Here is a 26,010-nt window from a genome sequence, read left to right as displayed (position 1 = left end):
ATTGAATAATGTAATGAGTGTATAAATCAATTAATGAATTATTAAAATAAAAAATAACGATTAATTTATTTTGAAAATAAAATAAAAATAATTTATATATTATGAAAAAATAAGACTATATATAAATATTTAATTATCATTGAATGAATTAACTGATTCAACCAATTATCCAACTATCAAACCAATAATTCATTATCCTAATAGTTTTCGGTTTGGTTTTGATAATAACTATTCTATCCATTTGCATACACTTATCAATTCCTCACTCCAAACCCTAATTAAGTTAATTTGATGATACAATAAAACAGCAGTCGAATTAAGCTAAGCATGAAGGTGTACTGCTATACTTCAATTAGAATTCTAAGCCACATGATAATTGTTCCTTCTAGGATCTTTAACCTGAATCTTGGAATGGGCATCAAAAGTAGTACTATCATTCATGGCCATCCTTCTCCACTTTACAATCCTTTGATTCATCTTGTTGCTAAGCCCACAATAAGATTGCAACTCTTTGGGCATGGTATCATAAACCTGCCACCATTTTTGGTGTGCCAAGTCACTAGCAAACATGCGGTACTCTTCTTTGTCCCAGTTGCAATCATAGTCCCGGTAACACATCCACGGTTTCAACCCTAAATAATGTATGGTGTACAAATCCTCATCATCATCATGGTTCCCACTATTATTAGACCTAACAGTTTTAAGCTTGTTTAGCTTTGATGGCGTCCTATGCCACCATGCGAAGACTTCATTTAAGAAACCTTGGTCACCTCCGTTATAAGATTTCACCTTGTGAATTTTGTCCAACATGTTCTCGAACATGCACTGTGACGGTTCAATCACCATGACCCCGGAATTAAACATAGCTTTCTCGTTGGGTGCAGCGGATAACTGCGGATAATAGAAGAAACCATGTATGCTCTTGAGGACAAGAACATCGGAATCTAGGAAGATGATTTTCTCGTACATTGTGAGTTCCCATATTCGAAGCTTGCTGTAGTTCCACTCGTTGTATGAAGATTTCTTGGCGAAGGGGCTTCGGATGCGTTGGATGCGCTTGATCTTGTTCCAGCCGGCGGCTTTCAGAGCGGTTAAGGATTCGGAGGTGATGGAATCGTCGGCGAGAAGGACAAGGTCTTTGGTTTCGTGGAGGCGGTGGGTATCTTTGTCGGGGTTTTGAATGATGCTCTGAGCAAGAGAAATTGCACCACATACATAAAGCTCTGAAGAATGAAGGACGGTAACATAGGCTGTTCTTGCATTCGGACTGAGGGTAGTGCTGGAATTTTGCTTCTTCTTCTCTGGCCTCCATCTCCATGTTTCCTTACCTGAAATTAAAATGAAACTCATCACTTTTCCATCTTAGATTTTATTAACAGTGAAAATTCAGGTGCAGTCGACTTCACATGAAGTCGATAACTGAGAGTCGTTAGATAATTTAATTAATTTGACTAAATTTTTATCTAATTACTCACAACTATCAACTTTATATGAAGTCGACTGCACCTGTATTTTTACTTTTATTAACATTTAACAAACTATTTTTTTTAATATTTTAATATATTTTACTAATTTTTAACTATCAACTTTACGTAACATAACTGAACATATATTTTTATTTTTTTTAAGCTAATAATAATTTAAAAAGTGAATAAATTAAAATAATAAATATGACATGGTGAAGGATTTAAGGTGTTATTGTAGAGAGAGAAAAGTGTTGATGGATTGTTAAAATAATATTAGTTTCCCCAATATTTTTTTTCAATCTATTGTTTTAAGTTTTAACTTTATGATTTTATCCCTAGCTAGGTTAATTACTAAACAAGTACTAGTTTAATTATACCTTTAAATTTCTTCCTTTGATTGATATTTTAAATTGCCAGGTATTCATCAAGACAATCACTGATGAAATGTTTAGCTTAATTAAAATAATAGCATCTCTAATTAAATGAATATATTAAATTATTAATGCAATTATGGATATTATATATTGGTCAGTACTTAATTAGCAAAAAGAAAGTGAGCAATTCTATATTATTAAATGTAATCTCACACCATTAAAAATATTAATAATAACTAATTAATGACTACAAATTACAAAAATTACTAACCCTCTAACACTCTTCTATAAATTTTATCAATATACATTAGCACATGAAATATTAATATGTAATCTTTATAAGCTCTGCATTATTATAATTAAGGTAGTTGAAACATGAAAGTTGTGCGCGGATCGGATTTGGAAATTGAGATTATCACAAAGATTAACCTTCCATAATTATTAGGATTTTATCTACTGTTAATATATTTTTTATGATCATCTTAAATGTATATTAAAATTAGTCATTAGAATTAGTCATTAAAATAAAATATATATTAAAATATAAAATATATATTAAAAATAAATTAAACTATATATATATATATATATATTATATAAAAAAATATATAATTATTAATTTTAATATATAAATAATATTTTTGTATTTTTATTATTTAATTTATTCCTAGCACAAATTTAATTAAAGAGGTATGAACTAGGAACATCTAAAAGTGGCATCTAATTACTATTTGATAAATAGTTAAGAAATAATAAAGAAAAACTAATTTTTAAGTATTTAATATTAGTTAATTTTTATTGTTAAATTATTTTTTAACTATTTTTTAATTTAAAGTTAAAATTTAAAATATAGAATTTAATATTTAAATTTTAATGTTTAAAATTTAGAATTTTAAAAATTTATTAATTAATATTGACTAAAAAAGTTGCCTCTTTAGTTTAAGTCATCACTTAATAACATTCAATGATGAAGAGAAACAAAAATATATGTTTAGAAGTAATTAGAATGCAAAAATGTTAGGTATAGATTAAAATTAACTATTAAAATTAACTATAATGTATTTGTATATAAATATATATACAATTTAACTCATTTTTAATGTATATTTTATATTTTAAATAATTGATAATTAATTTTAGTGTACAACTAAAATAATTGTTATGATCTTCTTATAATGCAAATTAAAAATGATCACAGAACAAAATATACGTGGGTAAAATATTTATAATAACATATAAATTCCAAAAAAGAAAAATTATACCTCTTACCTTTATTCAATTCAGAATACACTAACATCCATAATAAGAATGAGTATAAGGCAAAGTTTTTGAATAAACACACTTAAAAAATCGATCATTTTGCACAATTATTGTTATATAGCTAAGCAACTAAAATTAGTGGTGAAAATTCAAATGAAGTCGACTTCACGTGAAGTTGATACTTGAGAACCGTTAGATGATTGACTAAATTTTTATCTAACGGCTCTCAGATATCAACTTCATGTGAAGTTCATGTGAAGTCGACTGCACCTGAATTTTCACCAAAATAAGAGATTATTTCCCATGAAAATATTTTCATGTAATACCTGGTTCAGCATAAGCAGGTGCAATCTGGCATGAACCAATAGGCATAAGGGTTTTGTGCTTGAGGCTTCTCAAATCAGGCTTGTAAACCCAGTAATACCCACCTTGTTGGTTATGATTATTATTATAATTATGCATCAAAAGATCATCACACCTGAAAATCTCTTCCATTGGACCACAAGAAGAAGAAGACCCAACAAATACAACATACACAACCCTATGATCAAACTCCACCCAACTCACCCACCCATTCTCCACCGCCAAATTCGCCACCACCAAATTCACTTGCAACCTAAACACATCCCTAACCCCACCACATGATGGAACCCTGGCCACCACAACATTCATATCCTCTTTCGCCGCCGCCATTGCCATTTCTGGGCACTTGGGCTTACCCCATCTCTCATTTTCATCAATCCACTCAGGATACAACTCCTCCCACTTCAAACTCTCATTCACATGATCAAAATTCACAGTTAAAGTCTCTACTTTTGGATGAAGGTGATGATGAAGTGAACCTACTAGTTCTTCATCGTCTTGGATATTAACTAGGCCTATCTTAATCTTCTCTTCTTTGATGCCTTTTGCTATGACATCAAACCAAGCTGGTTTTGTTCCCTTCTTCTCATGAACATTATTATCATCGCTTAAGGCGGTGCCAACTAATGGCGGTTTTTGGTGTTTCGCTGAAATTATTATTACAATAATCAATGACGGTATGGAGATAAGTAAAAGACAAATTAGGAAACGTTTTTGCTTCAAAGAAGATGAATGAGGAGAGTGCCTAGGAGGAGTCATCATTTTTGCTCAACTATTAATTACAAAAGGACTCTACTCTAAGGTGGCACTTATATTTATATGGAAAATACTAGATAAACAATGATTATCTTGAACAATATAAATAACCACCAATCAAATAAAAATATATTATACTTTTAAATTATTCATCTAAATTTTAATATTAAAATAATTATCTTAGTGAAATAAACATATGATATATCTATTATTTATATTATTTATTAGTATTTTTATTGTCTACGTATACTTTTCTTATTTATATTTAATGCTTATAATAAAGTCAACAAGTTTTAAGTAGCAGTTTTGCATGAAGACAAGTTGGGTGCACCTTTATGAAAACGAAAAGAAGCTAAGGTTAAAAAATAAAAAATAAATGAAACTAAGGATTTGATTTGTGTAATTTGTAATTTTTTAATATTATGGTTGTTAAATCAATTTTATTAAATAGTTAAAATATTTTGATGTCCGTAGGTCATTTTTAGTATTAACTTCAAAAAGTATGTATTATATATATTATATATATACACACTATATTTAAAAGAGAGATAAGAGATTATTTGATGTCCAATTTTCATTTTTCTTTTAAAATATTATTTTTCATATATGCAAATACTATATATAAAATGTTTTTTCATTCTTAGGACTCAAACGTCGGACTATTATTTAGTTACAAAATTAAAACATTTATTATCTTAATTAATATTACCTTTAATAAAACCATATATATGCTAAATAAAAAATGGCATATTAATAATCACATTAGTTCATGTATGTTAATCTACTACTAACTCAAAATGCATGTATTAGCAATAGGTTCGAAAAGTACCTTCCAACCACTATAAAATTAGGTCCAAAGATAATGCACTCTATAAACTATAGCTAATAAATAAATTTAGGTTTAGTTATACTTATCAATTTAATTAAATTTTTTATTGTAGAAAATTTTAATTTACAAAAAAAATTTTAGTTAATTCAAATATTTTTTTACACCGGCAACAATTAATTATAAAATAAAAAGTAATATAGAGATCCAGTTGAAAGAAAAAGAAGCGTAAAAACTTAGTTGTAAATTTAATAAAACTATAGAGTAATTAAATAACCATAAATTTAAGAATTATGATCCCCCGAAATAATTAAATTGTTTTAAATAAATAAGAGCAAATTATTAAAATAATAACCGAAAGTTCTTAATGGAGATAAAAATAATCTCAAAAATGCGAACAACAAATAAATTTTTAAAATATTTAAAAATATGACAAAAATAATTAGATATTAAATATATATTCTAAAAAATATTTAAAAATTAAATTTTGATAAATTTTTTGCAAAGATTATTAAAAAAAATACTTTCATCTTTAAAATTCAAATCAAATGAATAAGTGATTTACTAAATATAAAATTTTTTTTCTTATAAAATATAATATATATTGATTATTTTTGTCGTATTTTTAAATTATTTGAAAATTTATTTGTTGTTAGAAATTTTTAAAGATGATTTTTGTTAGCGGTATAAATTATATGGTATTATTTTAGTAGTTAATTTATCCAATAAATAAATAAATCAAATTTACATTTGACCATCTCACCTCAACAACAACTTGAAAATTCTGATTCCACCACCCCGAATAATACATAACCCAGACAGATCAGAATTCATTGATACTTGAAAGGAAATGAAAGCTTTGATGGTCCAACTAGACGGAATTGCTTTCACATTTAGCAAAATATGCATATTCGTTCCTCTACCTGTCTGTCATATCTCTAAAATAAGACAAGAATTAAACCACTACTTTTCCTTAGAACAAAATTTGATATATATGCACCACTAGCTATGCAATAATAACTAATTAATAATAATGCCTACAAGATCAGAGGCATACAAATCACTACTACAAGTTGAAGAATCATCAGAAAATGGGACCTTGATACCCCGTGCTCTGCTTATTCTGTCCTCTGTTTGGGAGAGATCGATTAAGAAGAATGACAAATTGGTGATGATGATATCATCAAAGAATATCACCGTGTTCCATGGATCGAAGGCACCAAAGTTGAGCATCACACGGTACATGGAGCGCATCTTAAAGTATGCAGGGTGCAGTTCCTCTTGTTTTGTGATAGCGCAGATATACATTGACAGGTATTTCAGTAAAAATGGTGGATACCTAACTTCCTTCAATGCTCACCGCCTCCTCATTACAAGCCTTCTTGTTGCTGTCAAATTCCTCGACGATCGGTACCGTACCGTTACTTATCCAAACTTCCATATACAATTACAATCATATTATATGTGTAAAAAAAATTATATAATATATATTTAAATATAAAAAATATATAAAAATAAAAATTCAGGTACAGTCAATTTCACATGAAGTTAATAACTAAGAACGGTTGGATAAAAATTTAATCAAATAATTCAAATTATTTAAATTATTTGACAGTTTTTAATTATCAACTTATTGACTGCACATGAATTTTTATCATATATAAATATAAGATGATTGATTTTTGGCAATATTTGCAGATATTTTAGCAATGCTTACTATGCTCAAGTAGGGGGAATTAGCACCCAAGAGATGAACAGGATGGAGCTAGAGTTTCTGTTTAGTTTGGAATTTAGATTGTTTGTGACAACTGAAATGTTCGTCAAATACTGTGAGAAGCTTGATAAGGTTGATAATATTGGAGAATATCAGATTCGTCGTCCAATAATAACAAGTAATGCAAAGTAATACAGAGTTTACCTCTAACATGTACGTGTTAAATCATGTTTAGCCACTAAGATAAAAATGCTTAAAACGTCTTTTTTTAAATATATTTTTTAATAATTAAAATTTAACACTCAAAATTAGATTAGACAAATTGATTTGAGCGAAAAAATAGTAAATCAAATTTTAAACTCCCTTATTATAGAAAATAATTAAAATACTCGTATTATATATATATATATATATATATTCTGAAAATTCTAAATTCAAATCCTATGACAATAGAAAAATAAAAGATTAGAATTTAGAATTTTCAAAATTAATATATATATATATATATATATATATATATATAGAAATATTTTAGTCATTTTTTATAATAGGGTATTGTAATCATTTTTTATAAATGATAATATTAATTTAGACTAATTCAATATTTGATTCATTATTTTTTTCGGTCAAATCAATTTGTCTAACCTAATTTTGACAAAAATAATACGATTTAATCAATTATATGTATTAAATTTTAATTACCAAAAATATCTTTAAAAAAAATACATTTTAGCCATCTTTATTTGAGTGGTTCTCTTTGTTTGTATAGGGTTTTACAATTAAAAATTACTTTTTACTTTTTAAGTCTTAACTCACATATAAAGAATAAATATATCACTTAATATTTTTTAAAATATCTTTTAAATTTGGAATAAAACCAAATTGATAATATACAACTGGGATTTTATTATCTTAAATTTTTATAAAATTAAATAAATTATACTACAAAATTATCATTGTTTACTTTCATATCATTATCGTACCTGTTATTTAAAAAAATTATATCTTTTTATAATTGTAAAATATTTTTGTTAAGATGATTTTTTATTTAAATATTAAAAAAATTTAAGTATAACAAATTTTTATATATTTACTATATCTATGTTGGTAGAGAGGTAGAATTACCTGATGGATATTAATAATTTTTATTTTTTTAAATTCATAAAAATAATTTATAAGAATATAAAACTTTATCAATCAATATTTATTTAAAAAATTATCTTTGAATCTTAGCTCATGTAGCTCAAAAGTTCATTGTATTTATATTTTCTAAAATTATTTAAAAAAATAAAAATTATTCGTAATTTTATAGTTAGTTAAATGAATAAATAATAGTAATAACATTATAATTTTAATGAATAAAATAAAATAATTTATCAATTCATATTAAATTATTAATTTCGGTTACATTTAAAAGTGAACAACACCTTAAAAATAACTAAAAAAAATTCCAAAATATTATGCAAATCAACATATATATAAAATATTATGTGTTTCTATTGAAAAAAATAACATTAGCCTGAATAAGAGAAGTATAGAGACCTAATTAAAAATTTTGCAAAAATATAAGGATTAATAGAATAATTAAACCTAAAAACTATAACTAGTGCCTTCTCATTTTTTTAAAATTTAGACTCTTTAATTTGCGGATTAAATTAGAATGAAATATGCAACTTTCGCTTAACTTTTTTGAAAAATCTCTTCTTCTTTTTTTATGAATACAGTGATTCTCAAATGAGGTGGACCTTCGAGATGTGCTCAGAATTCGGAAGAGTACAATTCACTAAGTAGGTTCAGCAATATTAAGATCAATTATATAAATAATTTTATCGCCTTATATTGTCTAAACAATAGTTTAATTTGTTTAAACAAATGCTATATTCATGAAAAAAAAATCTCATAAAAAATGTTTTGAGAATGAGAATTTCTTTCAAAATCATAACCATTTTAGTTGAGTTGAGAAATCCAAAAAAGACCATATCTTAAAGTACTCGAACAACAAGTATTCTAACAAGTATTTTTAGTAAAATAAACCACAATCAGCTGCATAGTATACCATTAGTGAGGCAAGCATGGAATTTTTTCCAAGTAAAACATTTGCATTCTCAACATTATCGACAGCTACATGATATACACAAGTAGAAGTAAATGGATTAAGCACAAACTCTTTTTTTCAAATTTCACTCCCTTAAACATAGGGTGTGAAGATCCCAAACTAGATAAAAGTGACATCGTTGAAATGAATTGCAAGAATAAAAAAGTTATAGAAGATGATCCTCTTTGCATAATAAATAACATGTAACAAAGAACAAACCAACAATAATAATATAAAAAAGAATATTCAAGGACCTAACAAATTTATTATGATTATGGACACAAACACACTTTGAAATCACAACCAGTACATCTTGCATGAAGAGAATAGAGTGGGAGTAGCGACTACACGATTTGTTTGACTACCTTTTTTTTCTATTATTTAAAAAAATTATATTTTTCTATAATTATAAAAGACTTCTGTCAAAAATAATTTTTTATTTAAATATTTTTAAAAAATTAAAATAGAATTAAATTTAAATTTTAAATTAATTTTTTTTTATATATGTACTAAATCTATGATAATAATGATGTAGAATTACGTTGATGGTATTAATGATTTTTACTATTTAAAAATTTATAAAAATACTTCACAAGAATATAAAATTTTACCAATTAATATTTATTTAAAAAATTATCTTTTAATTTTAGACCATATAATTTAAAAAGTCATTGTATCTATATTTTCTAAAATTTTAGAAAAATAAAAACTCTTGGTGGTTGAATAAACAAATAATAGTAATAATATTAAAATTTTAATAAATAAAACAAAAAAAAATACAAGTATGTATGTAATAATTTTTTATTTATATTTGTTACTAAGAGTGCGACGTAATTGTAAATCAGAGAGTACTCATAGAGTACTAAACTATATCACCCAAAACTAACGTGTTTTTTATTTTCATCTCTTCTAAAAATAAGAATGATAAAATATACATTTTTCTTTTTAAAAATTACTTTATTCCTTTTATCCATATAAATTATATGATTGCAAAAAATATATACTCTGTCTTGTTCTCACAATTTTTTTTAAACTTAATTCAGCATAAATAAATTTTTTTATCACCCACAAATTATTAAAATATTGTAATCATTTTTTATAGTTTCCATGAAAATATAATTTTTTATGATAACTTATAATTTTTTTTGGCATACTCAATCATGAAAAATTTTTTATTTAAATAAATAAAATAAATATTTTAATTACTGAAATAAATAATTATAAAAATTATTATCAAAATCCGTTCTTCATAGTTCATACTTGTCTCGTTTACAATGTAAACGAAATACACTTAACGGTCTAAACTAGATATGTACATATTTATCTTATTTATAATATAAATGAGATAAGTCTGGAGAACGAATTTCGACAATAACTTTATAATTATTTATTTTAATAATTAAAATATATATTTTATTTATTTAAATAAAAAATTTTAATTATGGGTAGTATCAATTTTTGTAATTTCTTTGGAAACAAAAAATAAATAAAAGTGTTTCAATATATAATTAATTTAATAAATAAAAAATATACAGAAAAATAAAAATATATATAATAAGAGTAGATAAAGATTTAAAAGAAGATAACAATGTAGATAGAAAAGTAAATGAATAAAAAAAACTTAATTGATAATTATATTCGTGATATTTTTTAATGATAGTGATATTAATTACTCTTTGTTGGTAGAATTAAGATAAAAAACAGAGATTGGATATCAAACTTTTTATATTTTTTTTATATATTATTATAGATTGTTATAGATGATGATGATGATAAATTTGAGATTTGTAGATAAGTATGTTATACAAAAAATAAAAAGTCATAGATTTAATTTTTGAAGTTAAAAATAAATTTTTATAAATATATGATGAAAATATTTAAAAAAAATGTGTACACCAACTCACTTTCATATTTTTATTATATATATTGAGATATAAAATATATATTACAAATGAGATACGTATTTATATATAAATATATAATAACTAATTTAGTAGCGTATTTTTTGTATAAATTAGTGTATGTTTCTGTGACGTGTACGGGATAATACATAAAAATATATAAATTTTTTATTAAAATTAAATAAAAAATATAGATAAAAATTATCACTATAAATATTTTATAAAGTTATTCAATGTTAAAAACATCAAAAATAATTAATATTTTTGTCAATTAATTTGAGTTAGTTTATGAGTGGTTATTTCACTCATCTGTTTAAGTAAGTATCAGAGATTTAAATTCTGTCTTGTGTGCAGTAACTAGACGTAGACTCTTAAATAGAGCTTCAATACACAGTAGATTAGTCTCATTATGCATAGTCAAAAAATACCATAGAAAAAAAAAAGTATATAAGGATTTGTCTTTAAAGAAGAACAATTACTCATTGATAGCAATACTTATAAAAATTTATTTTTGTTAAAATTTATCTAGAACAATTTTATTTGTTAGTATTATACTCATTCTTGAAATCAAAGCAATATGATTAACATTTTACCGGTTAAAATTTCACATTTTATAATATGATTCCAAGCTTTAAAACTTGTAGATTTATGTCATTACAAAAGCTATTGAATTAGTTAATATTTTTTGGTAATATCACCGGAACACTATCCTTAATATTAGTTTGTGTGAAAAAAAATAATAACAATTTTTATTATGCAATAACTTATTCTATTAGAAAATGAATTATTATCACCTAGATTGGTAAATATATTTTTTCAATTTTTATACTATTTTATTTAATAATAATTGCCATTAAAAAATAAATAACCATACTATTCTACAATACGATGTACAAAGTATTTTTTTAGATTTTTTTTCTTAAATAAAATAAAAAGACCCCAAAATTACCTAATCCTCCTAAATCAATTTTTAAAACGCAAATTTCCTATTTCTATTAATATATAAATTGCTCCAAGGTTGTGTATTTTAGATTATATGTTAAATGTTACACTCTAGGACGATTTATGCTCGGAAGTCTTCTCAAAAATTACTTATAAATCGTTTCAAGGTAATGAGCTTACCAAATTGAACATAAATCGTCCCACTATGTGATGATTTACGCTTTTTACTTTTAAAACACAACAATTTAGGACGATTTATGTTCAAATCTAAATCTCAGAACATGTGATGATTTACATGTTGGAGAATAACCCTCAAAATTTTGTGATGATTTATGTGCGGATTGTAAGGATATTAATAATTTGGATAGATCAATATGTATATAATGATTTTCATTGAATGAAGATTAATAGACGTCTTTATTAAATTATATATATAGACGGTACATATAGAGATATTACCATTGAACTGACTCACTCTGAGAATTTTTAATGGTTATAATTACCATGTATTTGTCATAGGATGTTCTCAAGATGAACATGATAATAAAGTTTCATTTGACCTGCGACTGTCAAAGTAATTAACAATGTGTTTATTATACTTTGATTCCGCACACCTAATACTTTAGGGTGTTAGTTGAATGGATATTAAGTATGATTTAAATACTTATAGAATTAATTATTAGTCAATAAAAAATCCATCAACTCTCGGTAAAGAGTTTGATATCCATGGTTATAATAATTGAGATGAATAAAATCTTGGCCAAGAGAATTAAATGAATGAGGAAATGAGTTTCTTAGGTTATTCATAATTAATTATAATAAGGGATAAATATTGTTTTGGTCCCTCACGTTAAGGGTTGGAATCGAACCCGTCCCTGGCATATATTTTGATTTAAAATCGTCCTTAATGTTATATTTGGTATTAAAATCGTCCTTTTTGACCATTTTACCCTTGTATTCTCCCACCCCTCTAACTTCAAATCCTATCTTCTTCACTCCACCGTTACAACACAAAACACACAGCGCAACTCCTTCTCCTTCTTCTTCTTCACACACAACAATCACTCTTCTTTTTCTTCTTCACACACCACCTCCTTCTTCTTCTTCTTCTTCTTCTCCATCACAGACAACCGCCACATACACTTCACCTCGACGGCGACCTCCACCCTGATGGCGGCGACCTCCACCTTGACGGCATGACGCTCCACTCCGACGGCGCGGCGACCTCCAAGCGCAGCAGCGGCCAACGATGACCTTCACCTCGACGGTGCAGTGATCTCCAAGAACAGCAGCGGCCAACGATGACTTTCACCCCGATGGCGATCTCCAAGAGCAATAACGGCGATCTCCATGCTTTTTATAAGATAAAGTTTCATTCTTTCTGTTTTAAAAAGAAATTGAATATGTTGTTGTTGTTAGATTTTGAGAATTTGATGTTGTTCATTATAATCCCTAATTTCCTAATTTTTTTGTTAGTTTTGTTTTTATTCTTATTTCTGCATTTTTGGATTTCTAGATTACTGTTGTATTTTTGTTTTTGAATTTTGTGTTTCTCTCTAATTTTTGTTCTTTTTTCTTGTATTTGATTGTTCTTGGTAATTAAAATGATAGATTTTTTATTTTTATAATTGGAGATGAATTTGGGTATTTTTAATTTTTTGTAATTGAATTTTGTTAACTGTATTAAGATTTGAAGTTTTGAGTTTGTTAATGGAAGAATTTTTTCTATTTTCTGGAAGAAAAAGAACAAGAACAGAATTTGTTCTCCTGGAGGAAGAAGAACAAGAATAATAAAATGGTGAAAAAAAAGGGGTATTTTTAATTCTTGTAATTGAATTTTGTTAACTGTATTAAGATTTGAAGTTGAGTTTGTTATTGGAAGAATTTTTTCTTCTGGAAGAAGAAGAACAAGAACAGAATTTGTTAACAAGAACATAATTTGTTCTCCTAGAGAAAGAAGAACAAGAAGAATGAAATGGTAAAAAAGGGGTATTTTTGTCATTTAGAAAAAAAATTAAAAGGACGATTTTAAAACCAAATACAACATTAAGGATGATTTTAAATCAAAATATACACCAGGGATGGGTTCGATTCCGACCCTCAACGTGAGGGACCAAAACAATACTTATCCGTTATAATAATGATAACAAGTTAGAGTTTGACAATAAAATAAATTTATTTAGAATGAAAGTAATGTGATTAAGTATAATTTACTTAGATGTGATTAAAAAATAATTGAATAATATGTATAGTAAAAAATTGATATTATTAAAAGATAAAATTAAAATTTATTTCTATGTATCATTTTTGTCCCCAACGTTTTTTTCCTATTTATTAAGTCCCTAATGTTTCAAAATCGTCTCAATTTTGTCCCGCCGCCAATTCTGTTAATGGATCCCTAAAATGGTAGAGACTTAAATAGAACGGTTGAAACGTTAGGGACAACTTTAGAACTTACCCCAAACGTTGAGGACAAAAACAATACTTTACTCTTATGTTAAATTCAGATTAAATTATATATTCAAGTTATATTTGTTTGTTTATCATAATTGTTGTATATTGTAGATAATATAATTAAGTATGTTTTGAAAGAAACTATCTAATTTCATACAGTCTAAAGATAACTATGATATTTAGATTAACACAAAGTGAAATATACTAAATATATGAAGATTTAAAGTAAAATAACTAATTAAAAATGAGTAAATGATTAAATTCGTTCTTAAAAGATTACTCATTTTTTAAATTATCAGAATTGATTTGATTTATTAAATTAAAAATAAATAAAAAAATAATTGATTGAATTAATTAGTTGATATAATTAATTTATTATAATTGATTGAATTTAATGAATTAAAATAAATAAATAAATAAAATACTCTTTTAGAAGATAATAATTTTTTTAACCAAATTAATTTGTATTTATTGTATTTAATTACAATAAGTAATAACTAATAAATCATCTATTAAATTGTCAATAAACTATAATTCAAATAATATAATTTTTTTATATTCATTTAGTTACGAATTTAAATTTTATCCCTAACTTAAAAAAATCTCATCTATTAAATTACTGAATCAAAATAAACGATATAATAAATTATGTATTCGATGAGCCAAAAAAAATAAATCGAAAATATTTTTAGAAATATACTATGTTTGTTCTATCATTAAGATTCGAATTTTATATAATAGATAGATATAGATTACACATATCCGTTCAATTAAGAAGTTTTCTTTCTTTTTGGGTCCTCAAAATGTTTTGGGCTATATCAAATACCCGCTAAACTAATAAGACATTCACGCCCCTTTGCCTTTAAAAAAAAAAAAAAAAAACCTGAGACATTTACTGATTTACGAGACTGACCACCATGTTTGACGAAGAAAAACTAAGAGGCGCTTAATATTCCTTCCACAAAACTCCATCAAAAATAAAAATAAAAAAAAAAGAACTTGTTCTGAAGTGCGATAATTTGCGGTGTGGAGGGATAAAAAACGAGAAAGACAACGGTGAAGGTTGAAACGCTGAAACTCTCAAAGTGTTGAAGATTGAAGAACAGAGAGAAAGAAAGAGAGGCAGATCTGAACATCAAGATGATGTCAGGCAAATACACTACCATTGATAACCAGCCAGGATCTGTTCCTGTCAGTGCTATTCTTCTTCTCTCTTCTTCCATTCACTCTTCCGTTTCGTTTCGTCTCGTCATCTCACTCTCCATATTTCCTTATTTCCTTTCAGGCGGTTCCAGATTCAGGCCATGTCGCTGTTAAGTTCGCCGGTACATTATTCTTTTTCTCCTTTCTCTCTTCAATTCTCATTCCAATTGCATCTCAATTCGTAAGGTTTTCTAGCTCCGTTAAATTATTAGATCAGGTTCTAATTATTATTATGTTCATTCGTTGCATTTTCAATATTTTAGATCATCGCACTAGCCGTAGCTATGTGAAATTTGGAAGGAGGATCTTTTGAATCCGTTATTAATTATTAGTGTAGCCTGGATAATCAATTCTCCTTCGATCTGAAGTGTTGTCAGCTGATTTTATAATAGTTGATCTGATCCGAACTTTTTCATTTTCTTTTCAGATTCAAATCTCCAGACATTTCCTCCGTCTAGCGCACAGGGCAAGATTACCGGTGGTTCCAGGCCTCCTCGTGATGCCGATGGTATGTGCCTGTTTAAGGATTTTAATTATTTGTTTTCTTTCCTAATTGATAATCAACAATTATTTTTCAAGTATATATACTTGTAATTTTATTGTTTACATTATATTGTTTTTCATTAATGTTGTTCATTATGGTTAGGAAGATGTTGTGTTGAAATTATTTTCATTCGTTTTGTGCAGATACATTTTCAAAACCTGGATCTGGTGGTTCTTCAGATGAATCCCAGCAGAGTGGGTGGTTTAAGACGTTTGCACTCTCTACATACAAACCCTTCTTTGATGTTGACACTTCAGATGTTGTAGAGAGGATTATTGACTCACTCTTTCCGTTTAGAGGAACTTTTACTGAAAAAACTGCTAGCAACCCTGATTTGTAAGTTGATTTTGTTGTTTGCTAATTTGCTTTACTTATTTAGGTGCCAATTCTATGGTTGAGTTCTGTCAAACAACGAAACATAGATAATGCTAATATCATTTGTTTGGCGAAAAGAGGGAGCTAAAATATTGAATTGCCATGTCATGCCTTGGTATCATATTCCCTTATGAACTGAAGTCATTCATAAGTTGTTAATCAAAACCTAAAATACAATAGTGGTTCGGCATTTTGGGTTTGTTTTTCTATTTCTTTAGTGTGACACATTATCATCATGAAGACTGGTGGTCGATGGATATCTCTTAAACAAGCATCTCAAATAGGGTGATGAGTTGCATCACTCATGAACTATGGAAATCACCTTTCGCAAATAACAAATAAACCTTTTGGCTAGAAGTTACGGATTTTGTATTAGTGAAACACTAGTGTCTTGTTGAGCCTAACAAATGGAGAAATGAACTTAGTAATTAACAATTTATCCATAATGTAGAGATACTGCTCCTGAGTCCTACAGCTTGATTTTTAGGAGAAGAGTGCCACTACAATACACGGTAATCAAGCACTGATCCCAGTTGATATGGAACAAGTACTCCTGCATTGGGGTTGGACAAACAAACTATTTCTAGTAACGATTAATCATGGGCAGAAGAGCAAAAGGCATAAGATGGATCAACACTATCCTCCATTAGAATCTCCTAGGTATAAAGTATAAACATTAGAACACAGAATATCCATAAGTCAAGGTTTATTGTAAAATAGCCCAATATATCCCCGACATAAATCAGTTATTTGTTTTTAACCATTTTATATGTGGCTTTGGTTTCTTTTCTTCATTATGTTAGCCATTATAATATCATGTGTGTAGTTTCTAGCCATATAAATACTATTTTCCTACATAGAGGCTGTTAACCATTTTTGTTAGACTTTGGTGGACATGTTTCATAATTTGTCGTAAAAGGAAATGAATTCTGTATTTCTATGCTCGTCTGCGTGTAACTTTGGTTTGTCACATTCACTATAAATACACAGGTATGGACCTTTCTGGATTTGTACCACCTTAATATTTGTAGCGGCATCTATGAGCACATTTGTGACATATATATCACACAAGCTGAAGCACGAGAAATGGGAATATGACATTAATCTTGTGTCCTGGTCTGCTGGTTTGTTTTATGGTTATGTTACCATAGTACCACTTTGTCTATATGTAATTCTCAAGTACTTCTCCGTGCCAGCTGGCATTGTCCAATTACTCTGTCTATATGGATATTCCCTGTTTGTCTTTATTCCGGCTCTGGTAAGTTGCTGATCATACTTTTTTTCTCACCCTTTTGGCATTTCCCATCATATTACCCCCTGAAACCCCTTGTTTGGTGCAGTGTATGTCCATTGTGCCTCTGGAGATATTTAGATGGGTGATTGCAGCTGTGGCTGGGTTAATGTCAGCGACATTTCTGGCGCTTAATCTCCGGGCACATATCGTATCGGCAGGTGAAAGGTGGTTCTTAATTGTTGCTGGCATTTTTCTGTTGCAGCTGGCTTTAGCCGTTGTACTAAAGGTTTACCTCTTCACAGTATCAGTTTGACAGGAATCTGGATAGTGTCAATGAAATATAATTCACAGATTAAAAATCATGTATTCATTCATTTGTGCAATATAAAGGCGAATAACTTGTGATTTTCGGAACTACAAGCATTTGTCTTAGACATTGCAAGGTGTAATACACTGCAACTACACAAATTATTCGACAGATAATATACCAGCTCATTTGTAATTTGTAAACAGTTTTCGCAAATGCTGGTTCGGCTCAGTAAGCACTTAATGTAGTGGAAACTGGAGTGAAGACGATATAGACATTTAGCACATTTTCAAAGTTTCAAGCTGACTGTGTCATAGGCATAATAAGGAGCTGCTTTTTTTTGTTGACGAGTTACTAAGTCAGTATCGAAGCAATGGTGCTATGTGTCAATGTATTAACTAGATTTAAAGAAATAATGTTATTTAATGAAAATGTTATAAAATATAATGAATTAGCATAGTTTAAAAACACTCTACTGAATCAACCCCACCAAAAATTGTAGTTATGGACGGTTCGTTTGCATTCACTTGCGTGTGATGTCATGATTACATAACTATGCTGACAAATTGTCAAACTTAGCATGCTTGGACATGATTGATTTGGCTCCGAAAATCATCAAGGTTAGGCAGAAATTACTACTCCTAATGAACTATGCTCCGTTGTCAATAGACTCTACCAACCAACCGATTTCTACTTTATTTGTTTGCTTCAATAACTCTTATTCTCTTAAGAGGCAACAGCCAATAAGAATATCAGACATTTACAATAAAATTTCTAATACAATATAATCATTATGCCTCCATCACTTGATTTTTTTTTTTATTTTTTTTTTTTGGTCATGGCCTCCATCACTTGACTCAAATACCATTAATGATCCCCTCAGATTTCAGCAATTCCTAGCAGAAGTCAAATCCCATACAAGTCTTTCACCTAGTTGATGCCAAAAATAGTTACCTTTTCTGGTAAAATAAGGGGTCAGAAGCCCGAGGAAGAAACAAACCACAAGATGCTCACACTTCTGGGCCAAGTGGTCCCAGTAACATCACCTACAATATGTAATTGTATTACTACATTGAAAAATTAATGTGTCCAAATAGTACATATTTTATGGTACCAAAAACAGTAAAAATGCAACTAGTATAAAAAAATCTATTTATGCCAATGCCAACTAAAGTTAGAAACTCGAGAGTCGAGACAATAAACTTCGCCCCGATTAACATTGAGAACTATTAGGAACCGACCAAGACAGTGTCTACAACTTGAAGTAGTATTCAGTTAATTGAAATCGAGCTCAGGGTCACAAGTCATTAGAACAAGTTTTTAATAATCAGTTAATGACAAATTTCTGACACAACTATGCAGCTAAATAGAAGCAAGCGAACCCCAACACAACAAAATGTAAAAGCTGCCACAAACAACTCCAAAGAAACAAACAAGCCCTTGTTAAAATAAAATACATCACTCGAAACATTTTAAGCCTAATTAGAAAACAAAACGTGAGCTAAAAAAGATACCATGTACTGTATACTGAAATCGCTTGCTCCTTCAACTGCCAAATATCTTAGTTTTGTGAGACATTGATATTGCTAAAAATGTGAAGATACCATAGGACATAGTTAAAGAAATGATGCATTAGCATTAGAAAATTTCATTGAGAAAAATAACACAAGCTAAGTGGAGACATTAAGTGTAATTTTAGACTTTAAGTATGAAAAAAATGGCATCATATAATAAACTAAACAAAGGGGTCCAAGTCTTCATCCTGGAATTGCGGTTCAATGATGGACTTGTTTAATTGACTTTGAAGAATGTAATGGTTGGTATCTAAACCTAATAGTGTACACATTATTTCACCAAAGATCAATGCTTAAACTCTAGTTTCTTGTATTTGATTAACATTAACATTCATTATATGAGCACATGGAAAAACGGTCAAATATGAACTGTGATTCGGTAATTATATTACTAATTAAGTGAGGCACAACCTTGACCATTTGTTCTTTCTCTACTACAGTTTCCATTATGGCCGATTCACACGTGGAAGTTCGTGGAAACAGAGAAAAAACTGGCCCCATTTATAACAAAAAATACTAATCTAGTTGAGCCTTAACCTTGTTTGAGCTTTTGACACTACTAATTAGATCCTTCTTTTTTTCCTACTATCTCTTACACATTCTCATTCTTGATGATGTCAAGTTCATCAAGGAGTCAAGTGGGGTGTCTCTTATTGATGATACTATTAAGTGTTTCAGTTCTAAGAGATGGAGTGTTGGGTGGTAGATATGTAAAAGTAACACTAGTGGATGAGTATGTTCTTCAATCTCCTCCATGTTGGAGGAAAAGCTGCATTAACAATAATGAAACAGATGGTGATGGAGGCTCTTACTCTTTCGAGACAGTTCATAGAGAAGTTCCATCCTCTCCTGACCCCTTACACAACAGGTAGTAGATATGCTACTTCTTCAAGCCAAAGCTTACATACATGTATAATCTGTTTGTCATCATCATTCATAAGAATCACAGCATGTTTCAGATCATTTGATCAACAAAGTTAAGGATGCTCAAGTTATAAGATTTTGAATCTGGAGGTTCAATGTTTAGAGAGTAGATATATTATTTGTACAGCTAGATATGGTTGTTCATGTTGGCAAGTTATTATTTTATTATTTTATTTTATTTAACGTCTATTCTTATGTTTTTATTGAAACCCTGTAACATTGTTGGTCATTACTCATTATTCAATAGTACACAACAATAATTTGCAATAAAATATCCCCTTTCCAGGCTCTAATAGTAATGGTATGTATTATTAAGCGACAATCAGTAATAATCACTGCCTCAGATCGTGGTCATTTTGAGCTTAGTTACTATGCGCACCAAGAGAAAAATTATACCAAAAAATGATGTTTCTTATTGTTCATTCTCCCAAAAGAACAAATCAAAAACAGTGTCCTAAATGAGCTATGACCGTGAATGCTACTCTGTTAAGAGCCAGCTAAAAAGATTGGGCACCACAACAATGCATCTGGTGTGTCAATATTCTATTACAAAACTTGTTTCAATAGTTTAGTCCCAAATTTCCAGGCGGTATTGCTCTTTTCAAAAAAATTTGTAATTGAAGCCAGGATAGACGCAGATCCATTAAATTGAACATGGTTCAATTTCAATGACCTGCAAGACAGAAACCACGAAGACTTCAGAATCCCACAACATCTTCTAGTATTTGAGGTTTATGCCCCTTCAACCAAAATTATAACATTACAACAGGATGGGCTGAATAATATCATCATTCACATCAACAATGTGATGCAAGCCAGCAAGGAATAAGGTCATTAAATAAAACTTTTGTTAAGACTTCTACAATGTAGTAACTTAAGTTATAGTTTGAATATCTAAGTGCGTCCTTTCTGAACAAAATCGTGAATGAACATTTTCTTTTTTCATAAATATCATTGAGACTAAATGAAATTTAGGCCTTTGATTTCTTCCCTTTGGCTTCACTAACTGGTTGGTTCTTGAAAGGTAGGAAAGTCTTTCCACCCATGAATGGTCTGAGGGCTTCGGGTATCTCTACACCATCCTCCTTCTGGTTGTTCTCAAGTATGCAGCAAATGGTCCTCTCAGTAGCTGTGAGAGTAGAGTTCAACAAGTGAACATATTGCTTCATTTGCTCATTGCTCTGCAACATCAAAGAGGATAAGTTAGAATTATGAAAGATCATTGGTGCATAGGTAAGTGTCAAAACAAAATATCGTTCAACTTAAATAACAAAAAAGGTGCATCTATTTCAGATATAGCACAATAAAGAATACAAAGACCTGTAAGTCTAATCACAGAATATATGCATAGACAACTCCACTCTTGGCACACATGCATCATCATTGTCATCATCATCATCAATATTTGCTCTTAAGAAATTACAAGATATAATGCATATCATGAATTCAGATGAATATTATTGACATATACCAGGCAACAGAAATGAAATCTGCTAGTACCAAATTGTTGAGAAATATTACTAAAGCTTTTTTTTCTTCCTTTGACCGGAAGAAATAGCTACTGCACTGGTAATGATATAGCATTTGAGGGGATGTGGGATCAGATTCCACACGTGGCATATCAAAACATTGATAACGATATTCAACATAACTGACCTTCTTTTGCCCGTATCGAATTTCTAGTTTTCGGGACTGATAGTCTGTACAGTTTGAACAGGATACTAGCTCTCTGTATGTTTGTGAAGATGGAAACCATGCTTCTAGATCATACTTCTTTGCTGCAGCATCATTCAAAGCACCAGACACAATGGCAACAACTTGATATGGAATGTTCAACTGCAGCAAATATTGAAAGGGAATTAGGGGTTTGGGAAGTCAACGTAGGTAGGAAACAACTAGAATAATTAACAAACATGCTTTTATGAGGGCAAAAACATACTTCTTTATAGAAATTTTCAGAGTTTTTTAACATTTCCTCGTGCATGTTCCATGAATCATTGTCATTTGGGCTAGTAAGGCAAAACTGTTCCACTTTCTCAAATTGGTGAACACGGAATATCCCAAGAGTATCTCGACCATGTGAGCCAGCTTCTTTTCGAAAGCAAGATGAATATCCAGCATATCTAAAAAAACATATTTTCAAGGTTAAAAACAATACTCTTCCAATTTACCATGCATTATTAAATGTGATCAATGAATACCTTATAGGTAGCTGGGTTGGGTGGATCCAATCATCTAGATGATAAGCACATAGGGGCTGCTCAGCCGTAGCTATCAGATATTTGTCATCTCCTTCACCCGTTACCTGCATAACAAATAATGGTGGGATGAAAATTTCATTTTAAGCTTTAGTGACTGTCATAATACAACAGGGCTTCCAACACACAGATTTAAACATGTTAACCAATATTCGGTACCTTGTAAAGCTCTTCATCAAATTGTGCTAATTGAGCACACTTTGACATTATATCTTTTCTCATGAAGAAAGGAGTATGCAACAAAGTATATCCCCTTTTCTCCAAAAAATCAAGACCAAAGTTTATCAGTGCTTGATTAAGACGAACACCATCTCCTTTAAGATAGAAGCCTCTACCTCCAGCAACATCAGCTCCTGTTATGTATCAAGCAACATGACGTTGAAATGCAAAAGATATGCTCCATGTAATAACATAGTCTGTATAGTAAATCAAAACTCAACATGCTAAAAATTTAAAGTCAACTCCTAGTCCAATGGTACAACAATAGATACAGGCATTGAATTGAAGATCATAAAAAGAAAAGTTGTGACCTTTTTTTGTGTCTGCTAATCCAAGAAGCTCAACTAGATCGACATGATTCTTTAGCTTAGGCTCGAGCCTCCTCTCTCCCCACGTTCGAATGACAGCATTGTTGGCCTCATCATCACTGACGGGAACAGAATCGTGGACAAGGTTTCCAATGCTCTCCAATTTAGAGTTCAAGAGTTTGAGAGTGTCGCGAACTTCGACCTCTTTGTCAGCAATGAGTTTCTTAGTCTCCTCCGATTCGGCAATAATCTTGGTTGCATCTTCACCAGCCTGAGGAAAAATTGAAGAAATGATGCAATTGAAGAAAATGAATGAAAGGAATTGAGAGAGTGAAGTAGTAGCGTACACGCTTGAGCTTGGAGACTTCCTTGTTGATCTTGTTGAAGTCTTTGCGGAGAGTTTCGAGCTCGAATTGACGCTTGCGCCACTCCTTATCGATATTGATGACGTCATCGACGAGTTCGACGCTGGCGAAACGACGGCGTTGAGATTCGCGGATGAGTTCAGGGTTGTGGCCCTTCTCCTCCCTGAACAGGTTAATATCTAACATCTTCAACCCTCCGCCGCCGCTGCTGGTGCTTCCGCTTCCCAAAGCAATAGGGTTTAAGAAGCTTTGTGTTGCGTAATTGCGTTATTCTTTTTCCTCTTCTACCAGACCACTTCCTTAGTGTAAACAAGTGAAAACTATCATATATCCCAAAAATATTTGAGCACAAATAATTAAATAATAATAAATATAATTAAATAATAATAAATATAATAAATATATAATTAAAAATATTATATGAAAATATAAGGACTAAAAGTGTCATGAATCGAATCACAAATTCATAATATTTATTCGTATTCGATTGGATATAATCCGGCACTCTAATAAAATTGGATCGCATATATCACATAATAAATAAATAAATAATATATATATTGCATTCATATTTTATTTTAATTAATAATTATTATTCATATAAATTGTTTTATTTTTATTCTATTATTTTAAAAAATTAATTTAATACTATTTTAAGAGTAAATAAATTTTAAAAAATAAAAAAGATTTTTTTATAATAAAAAATATTAATTTTTTAAATATATTTTATATTTTATATATATATTTAATATCTAATCCAATTAGCAATCTGCAAATATATCGAGTGAATAAAAGAATAAAAAATATAAATATTCGATCTGATCTGATAAATTTAATACGATTTTAAATAAAAATTTTAATCATGACTGCAAATACCTTAGTTAGGACTGGGATCGATAATGTTAAAGAAACAAAAAAAATTAAAATTTATCTTATTTAGTATTCATTAATTATCGTTTATTATAACAAATAATAAATACTAAATAAAGTAAATTATAACTATTTTTAACTAATAATATTTTCGGACTAAAATTCTACTAATACCATTAATTTATTAATTTCAATTTTTAACAATGAGTTACAAGTTCAACCAAAAAAATGTAAGCACATCCCCCCAAAAAAAATAAAAAAGAGGGAGATTGTATCACAACTTTGTATAACCCTCTATACTTGTTTGTCTTGTTGAATTCGCTAAAATGCTAATAAAATATTTATACAATATATATAATAAGTTATTTATTTAATTTAATATGAGTTAAAAAATAAATATTTAAAATAAAATACTATTAATTTCTTAAACATAATACATTTACATTATTTAAAATAATCATTCAAATATCAAAAAATAATAAACATCTGATATCCTACTAAATTAAACATTCCTAAATTCTTATTATACACTAAAATATTCCATTAACTCTCTTTACTTCCTCTTGTCTAAAAACACTTCTATCTGATTAACCATAAGCATGCTCTGCTTAAGCATCGACTCTAGACGTGTGACTAAGCATACGTATGACTTCAAATTCGAAGTTCAACCATCAATAATCGTTCCTAAAAAAAATAAAAAATATTAGTAACAAAAAAAACTAGTTAAAAATAGTCATAATTATTGTGAAATAAATAAAAGATATATAAAATAAAGATGTATAAATAGAAGATTCTATTATTAATATAATTAGCTCAATAATTTTTATATATATATAATAATATTATATGTTGTATTGTGTATATATACACAAAGATAAGAAAAAGTATTAAAAATAAAGAGAGAGAGAATTGCATTTGTTTATTGTTACTATCTCAATATAATAAAGATGGTTAATATTGCTATTAATATTATATGTAAAGAGTAATAGAAAATAGAATTTAAAATACTTATAAAATAAAAGAAGAGAAAGAATTGTAATAGTAATATAAGGAGAAGAGTATTTGATTGCAACATAAAAGGGAATCGATTTCTTATTATTTGGTTGTGTGTAATAAGAAAAGGAAAATAAATGCTTTATAGTAAGAAAGAGAGAGAGGGAATATATTATATATATTCTTGCTGTGTGTCATATGGACGGAGGCTTAACCTCCTTTTATAGGCATAATGAAGGAAAATTTTCAACCTTCATTAATGTACATTCTTTCTTGGTAAAATGAGAACTGAGTCATCCAGCCATGACATTAATGGTCATCCATATCTATTGTGTTTATCATAACACTCCCCCTTGGATGACCATTTCGGATTATTGCCTCGTTAAAACCTTACTAAAGAAAAACCCAGTGGGAAAAAACTTTAGTGAAGGGAAAAGAGTACAATATCCTCCAGTGATGGGGACTGCCTCATTAAAAACCTTGTCAAGAAAAACCCAATGGGAAAAAACTTGACCAAGGGAAAAAGAGTACAGTCTCCCCCTCTTGCCGACATCATTTAATGTCTCGAAATCGGCGCATTCCAATCTTATGTACCAATCTTTCAAAAGAGGATTTTGGGAGTGACTTTGTAAATAAATCTGCCAGATTGTCACTTGAGCGGATCTGTTGGACATCAATTGTCCCT

At 28.8% G+C, this 26,010-nt stretch overlaps 4 protein-coding genes across 4 annotated transcripts; 2 read left to right on the top strand and 2 right to left on the bottom strand.

Moving 5' to 3' along the window:
* Positions 1-360: 360 nt before the first annotated feature.
* Positions 361-4,222, bottom strand: LOC130933555 (putative UDP-glucuronate:xylan alpha-glucuronosyltransferase 4). The gene is made up of 2 exons (XM_057863186.1): positions 3,437-4,222; positions 361-1,323 (listed from the first exon to the last, which is right to left on the bottom strand). Exons 1-2 carry the CDS (start codon positions 4,220-4,222, stop codon positions 361-363), a joined length of 1,749 nt encoding a protein of 582 aa, XP_057719169.1.
* A 1,856-nt stretch (positions 4,223-6,078) lies between these two features.
* On the top strand, positions 6,079-6,951 carry LOC130933554 (cyclin-P3-1-like). Its single transcript, XM_057863185.1, has 2 exons — positions 6,079-6,455; positions 6,744-6,951. Exons 1-2 carry the CDS (start codon positions 6,079-6,081, stop codon positions 6,949-6,951), a joined length of 585 nt encoding a protein of 194 aa, XP_057719168.1.
* Positions 6,952-15,088: 8,137 nt separating this feature from the next.
* LOC130933275 (uncharacterized) lies at positions 15,089-18,017 on the top strand. Its single transcript, XM_057862842.1, has 6 exons — positions 15,089-15,342; positions 15,437-15,476; positions 15,782-15,862; positions 16,042-16,234; positions 17,264-17,531; positions 17,614-18,017. Exons 1-6 carry the CDS (start codon positions 15,292-15,294, stop codon positions 17,818-17,820), a joined length of 840 nt encoding a protein of 279 aa, XP_057718825.1. The 5' UTR covers positions 15,089-15,291; the 3' UTR covers positions 17,821-18,017.
* A 2,689-nt stretch (positions 18,018-20,706) lies between these two features.
* Positions 20,707-23,770, bottom strand: LOC130933274 (serine--tRNA ligase-like). The gene is made up of 7 exons (XM_057862841.1): positions 23,445-23,770; positions 23,101-23,368; positions 22,730-22,923; positions 22,514-22,617; positions 22,252-22,435; positions 21,969-22,148; positions 20,707-21,493 (listed from the first exon to the last, which is right to left on the bottom strand). The coding sequence occupies exons 1-7, from the start codon at positions 23,646-23,648 to the stop codon at positions 21,284-21,286; spliced, it is 1,344 nt and encodes a 447-aa protein (XP_057718824.1). The 5' UTR covers positions 23,649-23,770; the 3' UTR covers positions 20,707-21,283.
* Positions 23,771-26,010: the final 2,240 nt, after the last annotated feature.

This window comes from Arachis stenosperma, chromosome 6, assembly GCF_014773155.1.
Source record: "Arachis stenosperma cultivar V10309 chromosome 6, arast.V10309.gnm1.PFL2, whole genome shotgun sequence".
Taxonomy (NCBI): domain Eukaryota; kingdom Viridiplantae; phylum Streptophyta; class Magnoliopsida; order Fabales; family Fabaceae; genus Arachis; species Arachis stenosperma.
This window is presented reverse-complemented; position numbering and strand designations above follow the sequence as displayed.